General features: G+C 37.6%; 3 protein-coding genes across 5 annotated transcripts; 2 read left to right on the top strand and 1 right to left on the bottom strand.

Annotated features, from left to right (window-relative positions):
- The first annotated feature begins 508 nt into the window (after window positions 1-508).
- Window positions 509-6,455, top strand: LOC17883132 (homeobox-leucine zipper protein PROTODERMAL FACTOR 2). 2 transcript variants are annotated; one of them, XM_023781106.1, is made up of 12 exons: window positions 509-828; window positions 2,560-2,948; window positions 3,057-3,174; window positions 3,298-3,486; window positions 3,565-4,005; window positions 4,109-4,210; window positions 4,309-4,512; window positions 4,623-4,794; window positions 4,898-5,169; window positions 5,374-5,469; window positions 5,558-5,977; window positions 6,081-6,455. In XM_023781106.1, the coding sequence occupies exons 2-11, from the start codon at window positions 2,716-2,718 to the stop codon at window positions 5,966-5,968; spliced, it is 2,238 nt and encodes a 745-aa protein (XP_023636874.1). In that variant the 5' UTR covers window positions 509-828; window positions 2,560-2,715; the 3' UTR covers window positions 5,969-5,977; window positions 6,081-6,455. The 2 variants fall into 2 exon arrangements, with proteins under 2 accessions (XP_023636874.1, XP_023636875.1); XM_023781107.1 differs by lacking the exon at window positions 509-828 and adding an exon at window positions 1,463-1,607.
- Window positions 6,456-6,703: 248 nt separating this feature from the next.
- On the bottom strand, window positions 6,704-10,766 carry LOC17881365 (polyadenylation and cleavage factor homolog 4). 2 transcript variants are annotated; one of them, XM_023780603.1, is made up of 7 exons: window positions 10,287-10,766; window positions 9,969-10,070; window positions 9,632-9,874; window positions 9,287-9,443; window positions 8,087-9,195; window positions 7,484-7,999; window positions 6,704-7,351 (listed from the first exon to the last, which is right to left on the bottom strand). In XM_023780603.1, the coding sequence occupies exons 1-7, from the start codon at window positions 10,629-10,631 to the stop codon at window positions 7,307-7,309; spliced, it is 2,517 nt and encodes an 838-aa protein (XP_023636371.1). In that variant the 5' UTR covers window positions 10,632-10,766; the 3' UTR covers window positions 6,704-7,306. The 2 variants fall into 2 exon arrangements, with proteins under 2 accessions (XP_023636371.1, XP_023636372.1); XM_023780604.1 differs by having other exon boundaries at window positions 8,087-9,192.
- A 1,231-nt stretch (window positions 10,767-11,997) lies between these two features.
- On the top strand, window positions 11,998-15,604 carry LOC17884646. Its single transcript, XM_023781069.1, has 4 exons — window positions 11,998-12,090; window positions 12,297-13,047; window positions 13,614-15,068; window positions 15,297-15,604. Exons 2-4 carry the CDS (start codon window positions 12,315-12,317, stop codon window positions 15,464-15,466), a joined length of 2,358 nt encoding a protein of 785 aa, XP_023636837.1. The 5' UTR covers window positions 11,998-12,090; window positions 12,297-12,314; the 3' UTR covers window positions 15,467-15,604.
- The last annotated feature ends 293 nt before the right edge of the window (window positions 15,605-15,897 follow it).

Raw genomic sequence — 15,897 nt, 5'->3', positions numbered from 1 at the left:
TAATAAGAAAACAATAATATCATAAACTTAATTAGCATTTCAACAATAAAACTCATTTATGTACGTATGCATACATTTACACACATACAAAACACACACACGCACGCATGCATATTGTAGACTCGTCGTAGCTAACATAATTTTTATTAATCAAAATATAATGCGTTGTTTTTTGACATAGATGAGGTAGGAATCGGTTGGTAAGAGATAATTATACACATTATTAGTATTTGTGGAAGCCAAAGAAACATGAGCTTGCATGTAAGAAATTATAATAATTTCGTAGCTTAAACCCATATAGAGATAGAGATATATATGAGAATCCATAAGTTAAAAGATAAACAGTGATTTTTTTTTTGATATTTTTTTACTGATATGAACTATGAAACTCTCTAAAGATAAGTATGAGAGTAAGTTTCTCTTACTAGAGAGAGCATTAATGGAGGTTTTAGAGAATCATAAATGCATTGCAACCTCTCTATGCTCTCATCAATAACTCCTTTTTTCTAATTGAAACTCTCCACCTATTCCTTTTTCTTTTCCCTCTCTTGTCCTCATCTTCTTCCTTCTTCCTTCTTCGTCTTCTTCGTCAACCACAAAACTTCCATTGTTTCTTAATACCTAGCTAGCTAGCTCTCCCCGGCCGGTTTGAGATTATACCACCGGTTTTAGGGTAACCGAACGGTTTTTCGGATCCCTAGCTAGCAACCAACCCTGTTTAGTGTTTACTTCTTTTTGCCATTGTCCCCCGAGCTTCTGTTCTTCTTCAATTCACATGGGGATAAACCAAAGAACACTGTGAATTAGGGTTTCACTGTGTCTCCAAAAGTAAGATCTCTATTATCAATGTTACAAAAAGAGAGTACATATATATATATATATACACATTTATGTATGCATATGCATGTTTCTGTGTTTATGTATCTTGGGTTAGGGTTACAGATCAGATCCATATATGTGTTGCATGTTGTTTGTGAAGTCTTTAGATCTCAAGATCTTGTTTCCTATGATTTGACCTGTGTTTCTTTTTTCTCTGAGATTTGTTTTAGTTTAGTTTAATGTATAAATGTGTTTGTGTCTTTTTGCGGAGACTTGTATGAAGTTACTATGAATCTAAGATTAAAAAATAAAAAATAAAGCGTTACGGAAAAAAACTTTTCTTGGAGTTAGGAGTTCAAAAGGAGTTTGACGAAATCTACTTGGTGGTTGTGTCACACAAAAAAAGGACCATATTGACTTATTGTCAACGCGTTAATTAACCCCTATATATACTAATTAATCAAACCCTACATTAACATTTTTTAGTATTTTTCTTTTTACTTACTTGAAACGGTTCGGTTTTTTAAGTGCACAAAGACCAAGGTCAATTTAATTCTTTAATAAATTCAATTTAGAGAGATTAGAAAAACTTGTGAATCTCCTTCTCTCTCTCTATCTCTCTCTCTCTTCTCTTCACGTACTAGCTTCTGTGAGTCGACCAAAAGAGAGAGAGAAAATATCATTAAACTCGAACCCAAAAACTTCAACCAACAAAAGAAAGAGATCTGTCTTTTAGGGTTTCGAAAACTTTCTTAACATCACACAAAAGGGTTTCAGATCGAATTTGAGTAAGTATTTTCAGCATTTAAGTTAATACTATACAACCTACTATTATCATGTTCCTTCTTATCATTTAAATTAGGGTTTATTACATAAAACTCTTTTTCTCTTTCTTGCTTCTTTCCTCCACCGTCTGCTAGCTAGATCTGTCCGATAGATCTGATGTTTTCAGAAATCTTGACGGTTTCAAGATTGATTTGTGTGTGTTTAGACGTACACAGGCTTGGAGATATGTTACTGTGAGCATGTATACACATATATAAATCTCATTTTTTGTTTCTTTCTTTTTCTCATTTCTTGTTTATGTAAGTCCCGTCAATTTTATTGTGAAATCTCATTAGTGTTTTTTGACTTTTTCTATAAGATAATCGCTTACCAAAACAAAAAATGTGAAGGAAGATATTTCTTCTTCTCTAACTTTTTTTAATAAAATATCATTGTGGATCTATTATCCAAATGTTTCCTCATATTTTCATCACATTATTTGTAAAATTAACATTTTAGATGATATACTAAATTGATTATTGTTTTAATAAAGTAAATATTTCATTTGTATATGTATATACACATTTTCGTATCTCCGTTTGTCGAATCATTGTTCCTCTCTTTAGTTTAAAGAAAAAACGTATATTCTCTAACATTTGTTAATCGTAATTTTTTTTTTGGGTATATACATAATTATCAAAATGTTATATCTTATATATTACCAAGCAAATGGATCGTAAAAAAAAATTGACATTTTTTAGTTTAGACAACGGTTACTTATGAAAATGATAAAATTATTGACAAAAGCTAAATATATATATAGTTCCATATTACAACTAGAATTATACAACTTTCCCTTAATATCATTATTTTCTTCCATTTCCATAATGATCTTCTTTTTTCTTCATTCTATATACACATATGAACGTTTCATATATATAATCTTTAAACTAATTTGATTTTGATTTTTGGCAGTGGAAGATATACTTGAGGAAGAAAATCAAATCAAGAATATATTTTGATTAGAAACCTTGAAGATTTGAAGGCAACCAAAGTTGACAACTCCAAACCCCATTTCTTGATTAATATATAGTTGATTGAGCATATCATAGCCAATCATCATCCATCACAATGTATCATCCAAACATGTTTGAGAGCCATCATATGTTCGATATGACCCCAAAGAGTACATCAGATAATGACTTGGGAATCACCGGAAGCCGAGAAGATGATTTCGAGACCAAGTCAGGTGCCGAAGTCACCACTGAGAATCCTGGTGAAGAGCTTCAAGATCCTAACCAACGTCCCAACAAAAAGAAGCGTTACCATCGCCACACGCAACGCCAAATTCAAGAACTCGAATCGTAAGAAAATACCCTCAAACCACACATATATAGCTCATGTCACATTTAATAGAGAGTCATAACTTTTTCAGTCTCTTTATTTCAAGCTTTTTCGGTTGGATTTTTCAGGTTCTTTAAAGAATGTCCTCATCCAGATGATAAGCAACGGAAAGAGTTGAGCCGTGATCTCAATTTAGAGCCTCTTCAAGTAAAGTTTTGGTTCCAAAACAAACGCACTCAAATGAAGGTTTGTAACAATTTGACCAATACATTTATTTATCCTCCTTAAAGCCGATATTAATTGTTTTGATTTTATAAAGTTTATAGTTTCATATTAATAAAGTATTGTGTGTGTAACTAATATTTATAGGCACAAAGTGAGAGGCATGAGAACCAGATTCTAAAGTCAGACAATGACAAACTCAGAGCAGAGAACAATAGATACAAAGAAGCTCTAAGCAATGCTACATGCCCTAACTGTGGTGGTCCAGCTGCTATTGGAGAAATGTCATTCGACGAACAGCATCTCAGGATCGAAAATGCTAGACTCCGCGAAGAGGTATATACATACATCTGTCTATATGACTACAAATTTAAAACATTGGATTCTCAACTTACTACTAAATCATCTCTACAGATTGATAGGATCTCTGCTATTGCTGCCAAATACGTTGGGAAGCCATTAGGAACGTCTTTCGCTCCACTAGCGATCCACGCGCCTTCTCGCTCGCTTGATCTTGAAGTTGGAAACTTTGGGAACCAAACAGGCTTTGGAGGAGATATGTATGGAACAGGGGATATTTTGAGGTCGGTTTCGATCCCTTCTGAGACTGATAAGCCTATAATCGTTGAGCTAGCGGTTGCAGCTATGGAGGAACTCGTGAGAATGGCTCAAGCAGGGGATCCTTTATGGGTTTCAACCGATAATTCGATAGAGATTCTCAATGAAGAAGAGTATTTTAGAACGTTTCCGAGAGGAATAGGACCAAAGCCGTTAGGATTGAGGTCAGAGGCGTCGAGAGAATCTGCTGTTGTTATAATGAATCACATCAATCTCGTTGAGATTCTCATGGATGTGGTAACTATATTCATTTCTTGATTTTGAACTAACTTAACCGCTAAAAATGATTGAGAAAAAAAAAACTAACTAAAGTTTTTAATCTTTTGATGTGGGTTTTAAGAATCAATGGTCTTGTATTTTCTCTGGGATTGTGTCAAGAGCCTTGACACTTGAAGTCCTTTCCACTGGAGTTGCTGGGAACTACAATGGTGCTTTGCAAGTGGTATGTATATATCAGTTTAATTACTTGCTTCTCAAGAAAACTGTACATCAAATGCAATAGTATTCGATTTTGAATGTTTTTTTTTTTGGTATGTGAAGATGACAGCTGAGTTTCAAGTTCCGTCTCCGCTAGTCCCAACGCGTGAGAACTACTTTGTGAGATACTGCAAACAGCATAGTGACGGTTCTTGGGCTGTGGTTGATGTCTCTTTAGACAGCCTTAGACCAAGTACTCCGATCTTAAGAACCAGAAGAAGGCCTTCAGGTTGTCTCATTCAAGAATTACCTAATGGTTATTCTAAGGTATGTAAAAGATCAGAAGATATAAAGGGTTTTAACTGTGTATATATATATGAAGTTTAGTGTATAAAGTTTAAATTTATAAAACTTATGGGGTGATATTGGTATGAAAGGTTACATGGATAGAGCATATGGAGGTAGATGATAGATCAGTACACAATATGTATAAACCCTTGGTTCATTCCGGTTTAGCTTTCGGTGCGAAACGTTGGGTGGCTACACTCGAACGACAATGCGAGCGGCTCGCTAGCTCCATGGCCAACAACATTCCTGGTGATCTTTCCGGTATGGGCTATTTAGATAATTTCGAATATATTGGGGCTGATTCGAATGAAATTGTTTTAACTAGTAGGTCCTTATAATTTATGGTAATTATTAATATATGCAGTGATAACGAGTCCTGAAGGAAGGAAGAGTATGTTGAAGCTAGCTGAGAGGATGGTGATGAGTTTCTGCAGTGGTGTAGGCGCGTCGACTGCACACGCTTGGACAACAATGTCGACAACAGGATCCGATGACGTTCGGGTTATGACCCGGAAGAGTATGGATGATCCGGGAAGACCTCCGGGTATTGTTCTTAGTGCAGCGACTTCCTTCTGGATCCCTGTTGCTCCCAAACGTGTTTTTGATTTCCTCCGTGACGAAAATTCAAGAAAAGAGGTAATTCAAGAATCTTATTAAATAATGAAATCTTATTAATCAGAACCAATAGAAAATATCGTAAATTATATAATTGAGTAAACAAAGAACATGAACTGATAATGTATTGAGATCATATTATGTGTACTTAACCATTTTTTTTAAAAAAAATGTATAGGATATAAATTGGAAGGTTTTTTATTTAATTTGATTGATTTTTTGCAGTGGGATATATTGTCTAATGGAGGCATGGTTCAAGAAATGGCCCATATAGCCAATGGTCGAGAACCTGGGAACTGCGTCTCCTTGCTCCGAGTCAATGTGAGACATACATTGTTAATAACCAACACTTCTCTCCTTAGTTTTACTATTTCCAGATTCTGAAAACTTTGTTGTTGTTTGTTTACAGAGCGGAAACTCAAGCCAGAGCAACATGTTGATTCTACAAGAGAGTTGTACGGACGCATCAGGGTCGTATGTGATTTATGCGCCTGTTGATATAGTGGCAATGAACGTGGTTCTAAGCGGGGGAGATCCTGATTACGTGGCGTTGTTGCCGTCTGGTTTTGCGATTTTACCGGATGGTTCTGTGGGAGGAGGAGATGGGAACCATCAGGAAGTTGTTTCTTCTACTTCTGCTGGGAGTTGTGGTGGTTCGCTTTTAACCGTTGCGTTTCAGATTCTTGTTGACTCTGTTCCTACAGCTAAACTCTCACTTGGCTCGGTGGCCACGGTTAATAGTCTGATCAAATGTACTGTGGAGAGGATTAAAGCGGCAGTTGCTTGTGACGCTGGAGGAGGAGGAGGAGGAGGAGCGTAGTTTTTTCAGGTATGAATCCACGACTAAGATCTTGACCTAATCGGATTCTTGTGGGACAAGTAATAAAAATATTCGACAAAGATTTTTGATCATGTAGTTTGTTTTTATGCAGAAGTAAGAATAAGAGAGAGCGAAAAGGAAGGAAGGAGAAACATAGTTTCTAATTTTGTGTTTTTGTATTTGAAATCCAAAGGAAGTCAAGAACGCACCTTTTGCGTTTAATTTCATCTCGGATGGATGAAAAAGGGTAAAGAGGTTCGGGTATTGACTTCTGCTGGAAACCACGGTTTTTAGATTTCTCTATTTTGGGCGTCGTTGACAGTTTTTTTGGAACACTTATGGGTTTTTTCCCTTTTTGTGTTTCTCCCACCCAAGTGTATGTTTCTTTCTTGTATTTGTGTAAGCCCTTTTGTTGCACTCGACCCATATGGGTAAAAAAATCTTTGTTATTACTAGTAGTACTACATATTAGTTCCTATTTAACTCTCTCTTAAATCTTAACCCGTTTGACCAATGAACCATTTTCCCAACTAAGCCTAAAATAAACAAACATTATCTTTGGTTCTTGGCCATCTGGCTAAGTACTTGTATTGGCCATCTGACCAACCTCAAAATGACTCTAATCATAACCTCTAAATCCTCCGTACTTCATATTCTGAATGTAACGGTTCGTTCTGTAAGCTTTTACTTCAACATAAATCCTGCTCTATATCCGGTAGGTATGATACAGGTATATAAAAATTCAAAATCAAAATGTTCAAGTAGAAGAAAAGTATTTTCATTATAGACAAAGTCAAGAGAATAAATACCCCTCAAAAGAGTTGTGTTAACGCCTACATAAAAAGGACTGAGACGGGAAAGCTCTAACGAAAAAACCTGAAACTGGTTCTCTTAGCAACAGCTTCTACGAAATCCATTCATCATAAGGAAATTTGATCACTCGAATATCAGTCTTCCCGGTCTTTCCCTGCAATATCTAAAGTTGAAAAAAGAAGACAATTCGAAACAAGAAAGAAACAGACAGTACATTCCATATACATGGGGGAACTACCGCTGCGACATCTGATTTTACTACTACAAAAAACCCTGAGGAAGTTAGGTGTAGCAGTGAATGCAGAACAGTTACACCAGATCCATGTTCTAAGTCAGAGCAGGATTTTAGAGGCATAAAGAATGATAAAATATGTGGGTGTAAACCTCTTTTTTTTAATGGTACAGAGGAGAAAGAAGACTCTCTCCATCAGTGGTGTTGTGTGACTAAGTGCACATAGATGATGAAGAAATAAGAATGTAATTTATATGTAGTCAAGAAACGACCTAAAAGTCGGTCTAAGGGATCTAACTCCGCATCTTTTTTCTCTGACTACCCTCTTCCATGTCACCCTGAAAAAGGTAATCATGAAAATTACGAGGCTGAATAATATTTAAAACAGCTAAAACGATGATGGAGTCAACTGCATTATAACTCATGAAGCGACCATGAATGCAAATGAGAGAATACATAAAATGGCTTACCCCATTGGACTCTGGCCTGCACTTTGCATGCACTATAGGACCTAACTGAGACTTGTCCAAAATATCTGTTGATCCATCTGGAGCATTCATGTACACCGCACCTTTGTACATCCATTCTTCAGTTTCATCACTATAAAAGTCTTCAAATGACTCGCCGCATAAAGCACATGAAGTTTGGTCTTCATCTGCAGGAACTGCCATCTCTTCGTCATCCTTCTTTTCTATTGTTGGCTCTGCGGGTAAGAACCCTGGTACTGCTTCAGCTCCAAGTGCCTCTGCACCACTAAGCCACATACTACCACTTACAAACCATTTCCGAGAAGGATTCTGCTTATGGTTCTTGGACATCCTGTTCTTGGTTACATGCCAATCCATGTGCTTACTGTGCTCTTCTTGGCACTTGAAGCGTAGACCACATGTTGTGCATTGCCTAGGGAGATCCCCATATAGAGCACTGATTGCAGACTCATTACGTATCTTAAGCATGTCCGCATCAAACTCCATTCCCAATGATCCCTGAATATATAAACCAACTATTCAAGATAAAGCAAGAAGAAACAAATCTCAAGCAGTAGAAGGGGTGACATGAGTTTGAATATTTACCTGACCAGGAGGCTGATTGTTCAACGAGATCAAACCTTGAGCCATGAGGGAGCCAATCAGACCAGAGAATGCGCCACTCGGCGGTTGATTAGAGGTTCCCAGAGAAGCATTCTGAGAGATGGATCCCATTTGAGATAACACCCCTGAAGAAAGAGGATGCATGGCTTCTCCACTATGGATTGATAAGGATGGTCTAATGGTTGACCCTTGTGGTGGGTACCCATGACTTACGTGGGGCAGCAGTGATTGCATTGGCCTTTGAGCCATAGCAGAAGAAGATGGCAAATAACTACCTAGCATCTGATTCTGTTGGTTCATATCATTAAGATGACTCTGGGAGACCTGGTTCTCGGGCCTGTATAAAGGGTTACCATGCAAGCGATTTGACATCGAATTACTAGGATTTGCCAAATGATGCAAGTGCGTAGAAGATACAGGGAGAGAATTGGATCCTCTAACACTCAAATGAGGCCATGTTCCATCAGGAAGAGCCCGACCAAAACGTGTGTTAATATCTTGATTGCTATCAAATGGAGGAGCCCCGAATTCACTGTTTGATGAAACTAATCCCACCGATGAAGCCAATACTTTCAAGTCTATTCCTGCTCTGGTATTAACAGGGTTTGATGAATGGGGGAAATTTTGTGACAAATTCCAGTTTTCTCGTAGCTGATAACTTACACCATTCTTCTTGTCAGAATCTAAATGAAAATCACTTGTGTTTCCTACTCTGGGTCTTGCCCTTACACTTCCTAATGCTTGGGCAGATGATCGTAAAAAATCACCAGCTCTGCCACGTTCTAGGGTAGGGCTCATATCTTCCCAATCAAACTCTTCTTCCTCAGTGTTCTGCCATGGTGTGACCATCTTATTGTGAATGCCATTCATATCGCGAATTGGTTTATTGATGGTTACGTGTTTGCTGGTGTCAACTCCATATGCATCTATCAAAGCTCTAGGTCTTTCATGATCATTTGCTTGGCCTAAGTTTTCCTTTCTTCGCCATTCCATATGTTCATCATCTCTGCCAGTAAGTCTACCCATTCCATATTTAAAGGCTTGATTAGAAGGATTAGCTCCATCACTAAACCTCTTGGGAAAACCATCTGCTGCAGGACCATTAGGGTCAAAAGATAAAAGGGTTATTCAAAGTCCATCAAGTTTTACAGGTCTGGAGATTGCAAGCCTGAGGAATATTACCTCCATTTACAGAAGACGAGAGGGCCACACTTCCAACTGTACCAGACCTTGGTCCAGACAGGGAAGATGGGCTCTCTAACTGATCCTCAAAATCATCATATCCACCGAGTGAATTTTGGCCATACACTCTTGCACTGGAATTTATTCCCCTCAAATTCTGCATGTCAAGTAGGAGCAGTCAAGGAAATATGCATGTAAGGTATACGTCACTATGAGGCTAGACTAATCTTATATCAGGCTTTCTTAGTACAGTAATAGAATATAAACATATCAGAACTTCAAGGTAACAGATGCATTCATAAAAGAATGCCATCTCTGTTCATAATAACAAATAGAAAGGCTTACACTCTCAGTGGCTGAGGGCTCCAGCCTACGAAGGTATTTCGGATTAACATGAATACCCCTTGTTGGTTGAGCAGGATCAGAAGCCCCTAACGAAGATTGTTGGTTTGTTGCAGATGAAAGTTGCAATTGTACCTCAATCTTGCGTAACACAGGCGGTGGAAAAACACTTGACCAAGTCCCAAACAGATGGCGCATTGAAGGATGTAAACTCGGATGTGCTTGCCTGTATGCTAGGCAGAAGACCTAAAGGAGCAGACAGAGAATCAAAACATCTTTATGAGCATGCTTCAGCCCTATACAGATCAATATAGCAAATATCTCCTTGTAGCCTGCTTACCTCTGGTAGACGGGATGAGAAATAACGAACATAATCCCGTCCAATGTTCTTAACGATGCTGTCTAATAGATAGAGAGAAGGCAACTTTTGCTCAACTGGAGCCTGCATAAACATGAGATTTTATCATAAAATTTCTGTATTCACATACCAACAAAGTAACTCAGAAGCAGCCCCAGTTCACTAAACAACAAACTAAACACTCTTCTCTAATTGCATAAAACTCTGACAATAAAAAAAAAACCTAAATTTCTTCCACGTTTGCACTAACAAAGTATACAGTAAAGCTTAAATGGCAGAAACTAAGAAAAAGAGACAAACCTCAAGAATTCGAGTGCAAATGGCATTAGCGATTCCTTCACCATATTCCCGTTGTTCACCAGCAATAATAGTGAGATCAGTAATAATAGGCTTGGAATTAAAAGTAAGTTCGCCCAAAACAACCTCATAAAGCTGAACAATCTCATCCATACCCGGAGGCAAAACCTCCTCACCACCACCGAACTCATCTTCACGCTGATTCAGCAGAGCCTTGAACCGGTCAAGCAACGAAGGCGGCGGCGGCGGTTTCTGTGGCAACTCAACAGACATACCTTTGCGACCAGTGGTAGTGCTGCTGCTATTAACCGAAAGAAGCCTTGGGTTAAGGAGTTTCTCTGATTCCATCCCCAATTCAATAGTGAAGAGTGATAATTAGTACCAACATAGCCCCTAGGGTTTCTGTTCCACCATGGAAACTCGAATCGCCACCCTCAGAGAGAGAGATCGATAACGGAAGTTTTTTTTTTTTAGTGAAGAGGATTTTTTTTTTAATTTCTCAATTTTGTATCTCTATTCTCCGAAAATCTCACTTTTATCCCCTTTTTTGTCAAGTTTTCAACTACACCCATTTACTTTTGGAAAGTTTGTCATTTAGTACATTTTTGAAACAAAATAGGCAATATACTACATTTACTATTTAAAATTAGAGATTTGAGTTGATTTTACTGTTTGTGAGATAGAAGAATTGTGAGATAGAAGATGATGTAGGGTAGAGGAGAGTGGGTTAAAAGACCAAAATAGTGTGTATGTTATATATATATATATATATATATAGTTTTTTTATATTTCTTACATCTCCACTAATTTAATAACTAAAATACTAATTGCATGATTTTTTTTTCAAAAAACTTCATAAACATAAAAATCTATCATTTTTTTCTCTACAGTTTGATATGCATTTTGTTTTATAATTTCTAAAATATTTTATACAAATTATGATTCGTACAATTATATGTCTGTACATAAAGACGTGCCCGTACAAAAATACTGCTGTACAGAGGTTTTTATCATATTTGTGTACAGAAATATTGATGTACAGAGGTTTATATATGTACAATTGTACTTGTACATACATTATTCTGTACGGTTGTACGTCTCTGTACAAATATTTTAACTGTACAATGGTTTATATTTGTATAATTATATATGTACATATATTTTTCTGTACATATATGTATATATATATATATATATATATATTTTATTCGTATAACTCATATAATATACAGTAAATATAAGTATATTGTGTATATGTATGTGTAACCGTACACTATAATAAACGTACAGATCATATTATACAGAATTGGGTCTTCTTTTGGGCCATCAATTAATGGGGTGATCGGGCCTCTTTCCGGGCCGGATTAATTAATGGGTCAGCGTGTGTTCTGCCTCTGCTACCATGTTAAATTAGGGTTTGTTATGGGCTTCCAACTCAAAACCAATTGGCAATGAGTGGATTGGCCCTAACCCTTTATATATTACTTAAGTCCCTTTTCTCCACATGTTTGCTCAATGAAACAATCCGTTATTTACTACCAGATCATTTGTTGAACCGGATATGGTATTAACCCGTTCGAATCACGACGACTTCATTGGTTGCTAGGCTTTATTTTCCTAGATCACATATTATTGGGCTTTGTTATATCGGCCCAACTGTATAATTCTTTTTTTTTACTAATTACAGGGTGTAATTAATTTGAAAGACGAGGATGATTGATACTTTTCTCTGAAGAGTTGCCAGAGGAAGCGGAAGCATAAGAAAAAGCAGTTATCACATTTACTCCTCAGGATTCCTTAGCGAAAGGTCATTTTCATTTCTGTATAGCAGTTTGATTTTCATTGTCTAGCGTTTTGGGTTTTCTCCTTTTTTTGTTTGGAATGAGTTTACCTGCTAAAAAAAAGTCATAGACACTAGACATTTGCGTTTGATGTGTAGCTTTCTAGGGTTTTTTTTTGGTAAAAGGTTATAGCTTTCTAGGGTTTTTACTTGAAAGTTTTTGTTTCTTGTAGGTTTTGTTGTGTCTCATAATGGCTGAGAGCGACGAGGTTGTGGTGTTGTGTTACTGGAAAGATTGGGATTGTGATATCAAGCATGGTCCTGATGGTGTTTACTTTGAAGGATCGTCTCCTAAAGAGATGAGAGTCAAGAAAAATACCGACTTTAGCAGATTTCTGGATGAGCTTTATCTAATTACTGGATTAGACAAGCAAAAATCAAAGCTTGAAGTAATTGGTAAGTACCCTGTAGTTCAATCACCCAATCAGTTTAAGTATCTACTTCATCCCGTGCTCAGCGACACTTTTTTCAAGACTATGCTCGAGCTTCCAAGCAATTTCACTTCGATAAACACTGTGGAGTTGTATTTGGAAGTTAAACCAAATCCACCTGCTGCTAGGCCATTGCCAATGGAAAATCCAAGGAAAAGACAGAGGAGACAAGAAAAGGTGGGGGACAAAAATGGTTCAGGTTCACAGAAGAGCAGTACACAACAAGAGGTGGGCCGGGATAAGAATGCTCCTCGTCTTGTGTCTGGTTTGTGGCTTGACGATTCTACAATGCGTGTGGGGTTGTGTTTTAAAGACATAGATGAGTTGAAGAAGGCAGTGGACTGGTGGTCCATTAAGAGGCAGCATAAATGTTTACTAAGAGAGACAGACAAGGACATGTATTTGTTTGAGTGTGTAAGATGGGGATGCAAGTGGTCAATTTCTGCAGGTAGAATAGATAAAGACGGTCTTTTTGAGATAACCAAGTGTAGTGGGCCACATAGGCATGACCACGGTTACGGTTAATGCGGTTATGGTTAATTAACCACCGGTTAACGGTTATAATTTTTTAACCATAACCTTAATCATTATATATACGGTTAAGACAGTTACGGTTATATACGGTTACGGTTAATTACGGTTACGGTTAAATACGGTTACGGTTATTTGATGATTATTATAATATTAATATTGGAGATAAAATTTTATGAAATATTATTTATTTTACAAGTAAAAAATATTTGTGATTTCAATTATTTATACTGAATTAGTTAAATCTGGGTATTGTATACAGTTATAATATAATTTATTTTAAAAATTTAAATATGCAGTTAACCGAGCGTTTAACCGTACGGTTAACCGACGATTAATTACGGTTAATTATGGTTACGGTTAATTAACGGTTACGGTTATTATTATTTTTTAACCGTAACTAATTTACTTTTACGGTTAACGGTTACAATTTTTAACCGTTTTATACGGTTACGGTCTGGTTACGGTTGATAAACGGTCCGGTTACGGTTAAAAATACGGTTAAGGTTAGCTTTTGGTCATGCCTAGGTCCACATACTTGTCTCCCTTATGATAATTCACAAGATTTTGAAGTGGAGTTCTTAGAACATGAGATTGAACGTGCGGTCAGGGTACATCCCATGCTCTCAACTGTAGAGCTGGATAAGTGGTGGGAAGAAAAGTTTGGCTATGCCCTTGATGGAGTGGAGGAGGTGGACCATGATGCACAAGGACTTTTGCGGGTTGCGAAAGAGAAAGCTATCAAAAGAGTCTTTGGAGATTGGGATCAGAGTTTCAGAATCATACCCAAGTTAATGTCTGCGCTTCACTCTTCTAATGGCCTGGTTGTGGACTGGCAATATGATTCTTGGCCTGATCGTGAACACGTCTCCTTTCGCAGCGTGTTTTGGGCATTTTCACAGTCTATCCAAGGGTTCCAACATTGTAGACCTCTGATCGTTGTGGACACCAAAAACTTGGGCGGTAAGTACAAAATGAAACTGATGATTGCCTCAGCGTTTGATGCAGCCAACCAATACTTTCCACTTGCCTTTGCGGTTACTAAGGAAGTATCCGTTGATAGTTGGCGTTGGTTTCTCACTAGAATCAGAGAGAAGGTAACACAGAGGCAAGGCATTTGCCTCATCTCCAGTCTCGACCCTAACATACGGGCTGCTATTAATGAACCCAGGTCTCAGTGGAAAGAACCGTGGGCTTATCACAGGTTCTGTCTGGATCATCTTCGCTCCCAACTCCGTAGCGTTTGTCCAGACTGCGATCACAATATGGAGTATCTTTTGGATAAGGCTGGATCGTCAAGTAAGAAGGAAGAATTTGAATCCAGCATGATGGAGATCAAAGAGAAGAATCCAGAAGCTTGGAAATGGTTAAACCAAATCCCTCCACATCAGTGGGCTCTGGCTCATGACAGTGGTAGTCGGAGATACGGAATCATGAGGATAAAAACTCAATCTCTCTTTGCTCTCTGTAAAACATTTCCGAAAGTTGCAATGGCAGGGGGTGTGATGATTCTGTTTAGTGAGCTGAGAGACGCTTTTGAGGAGTCTTTTAGCCGAACCCGTGGCTCTCTTAACCGCGGCGATGTGTACACAGATTCTGTCATGAAGAAGTTTAAAGAGTTCAAGAAAAATGCCACTACTTGCGTTATAACGCCAGTGGAAGGAGGTGCATATCAGGTCTCAACGGACTCGAAAAAGGAGAAAAGGTATATGGGTAAGGTTAATGTCTCTACCAGCGGGATTGTTCAGTTGAATGACTCAACCTGCACTTGTGGAATGTTTCAAAGGAACAAGTTCCCATGTCTGCACGCGCTAGCAGTCTACGATAAGCTAAAAATCAACCCGTTGCAGTATGTAGACGACTGTTATACTGTTGAAAGGTATCACAAAACGTACTCAGCTACATTTTCTCCTGTTCCTGAGGTATCATCTTGGCCGGAAGCTTCTGGTGTTCCAACATTTTCTCCTCCACCTAAAGTATCAGGTAAGTCTCTATCTACGTGAAACAAATCCGCACTGGTGAGCTGAAAAGTTAGTTAGACAGATTTGAATTAAACCTGGCTTAGTATTTAGGATTATATGACTTTTTTGGGAAGTATTTGGTTAAACTGGTTCATGATGTCTATATAAGTATAGCGTTGTAAAAAGGAGATATATTTTGTTATTGCAGTCTCATATTTTTCTGACTTATGTTTGTGTTATCTTGTAAAAGGAAAAGGTAAAGGGAAAGAGACCGATGATGATCATCTTGAAGAAGAAGAAGAAGAAGAAGATGATAATGATGAGGACGAAGATGATGATAATGAAGATGAAGATGAAGATGAAGATGGTGAAGAAGATGAAGATGGTGAAGAAGATGAAGATGAAGATGAAGAGTGGTAATGTTCTGCTTGCATTAGCGTAATGAGATTTAACACAATTAAGAACCGCAGGATTTATTCATGCGCACTAAACAGCCTTTTGAAGTTTTGGTTTGCTTTCTAGTTGGAAAGATTATGACTTGGATCACACGCTTCGATATTTACCTACCCTAGAGGAAGAAAAAGAAGCTCGTAATGTCCAATTTGGTTGAACGTAACTAAAGATTTGGTCGAAAAACAGAATTAAACCTCGTATCACTTGATTTTATTTCATATACAGTACATATCTAACCAAGTTGAAAGCAAAAACAAAATAGCGATTTCAATTCAATTCGACAAAACAAAATCATTGTTGTAGCTTTGCTAAGTTTTTGTGTCGTCGGTCTAATGTATGGGCCGGGCCGTAAGGAAACGAAGTTTATGGGCTCAAAACTATTTTGGTACTTTTTAACT

The sequence above is a fragment of the Capsella rubella genome, unplaced genomic scaffold (assembly GCF_000375325.1).
Source record: "Capsella rubella cultivar Monte Gargano unplaced genomic scaffold, Caprub1_0 scaffold_6, whole genome shotgun sequence".
Classification (NCBI taxonomy): domain Eukaryota; kingdom Viridiplantae; phylum Streptophyta; class Magnoliopsida; order Brassicales; family Brassicaceae; genus Capsella; species Capsella rubella.
Note: the sequence above shows the minus strand (reverse complement) of the source record. Positions and strands in the feature narration are given on the sequence as shown.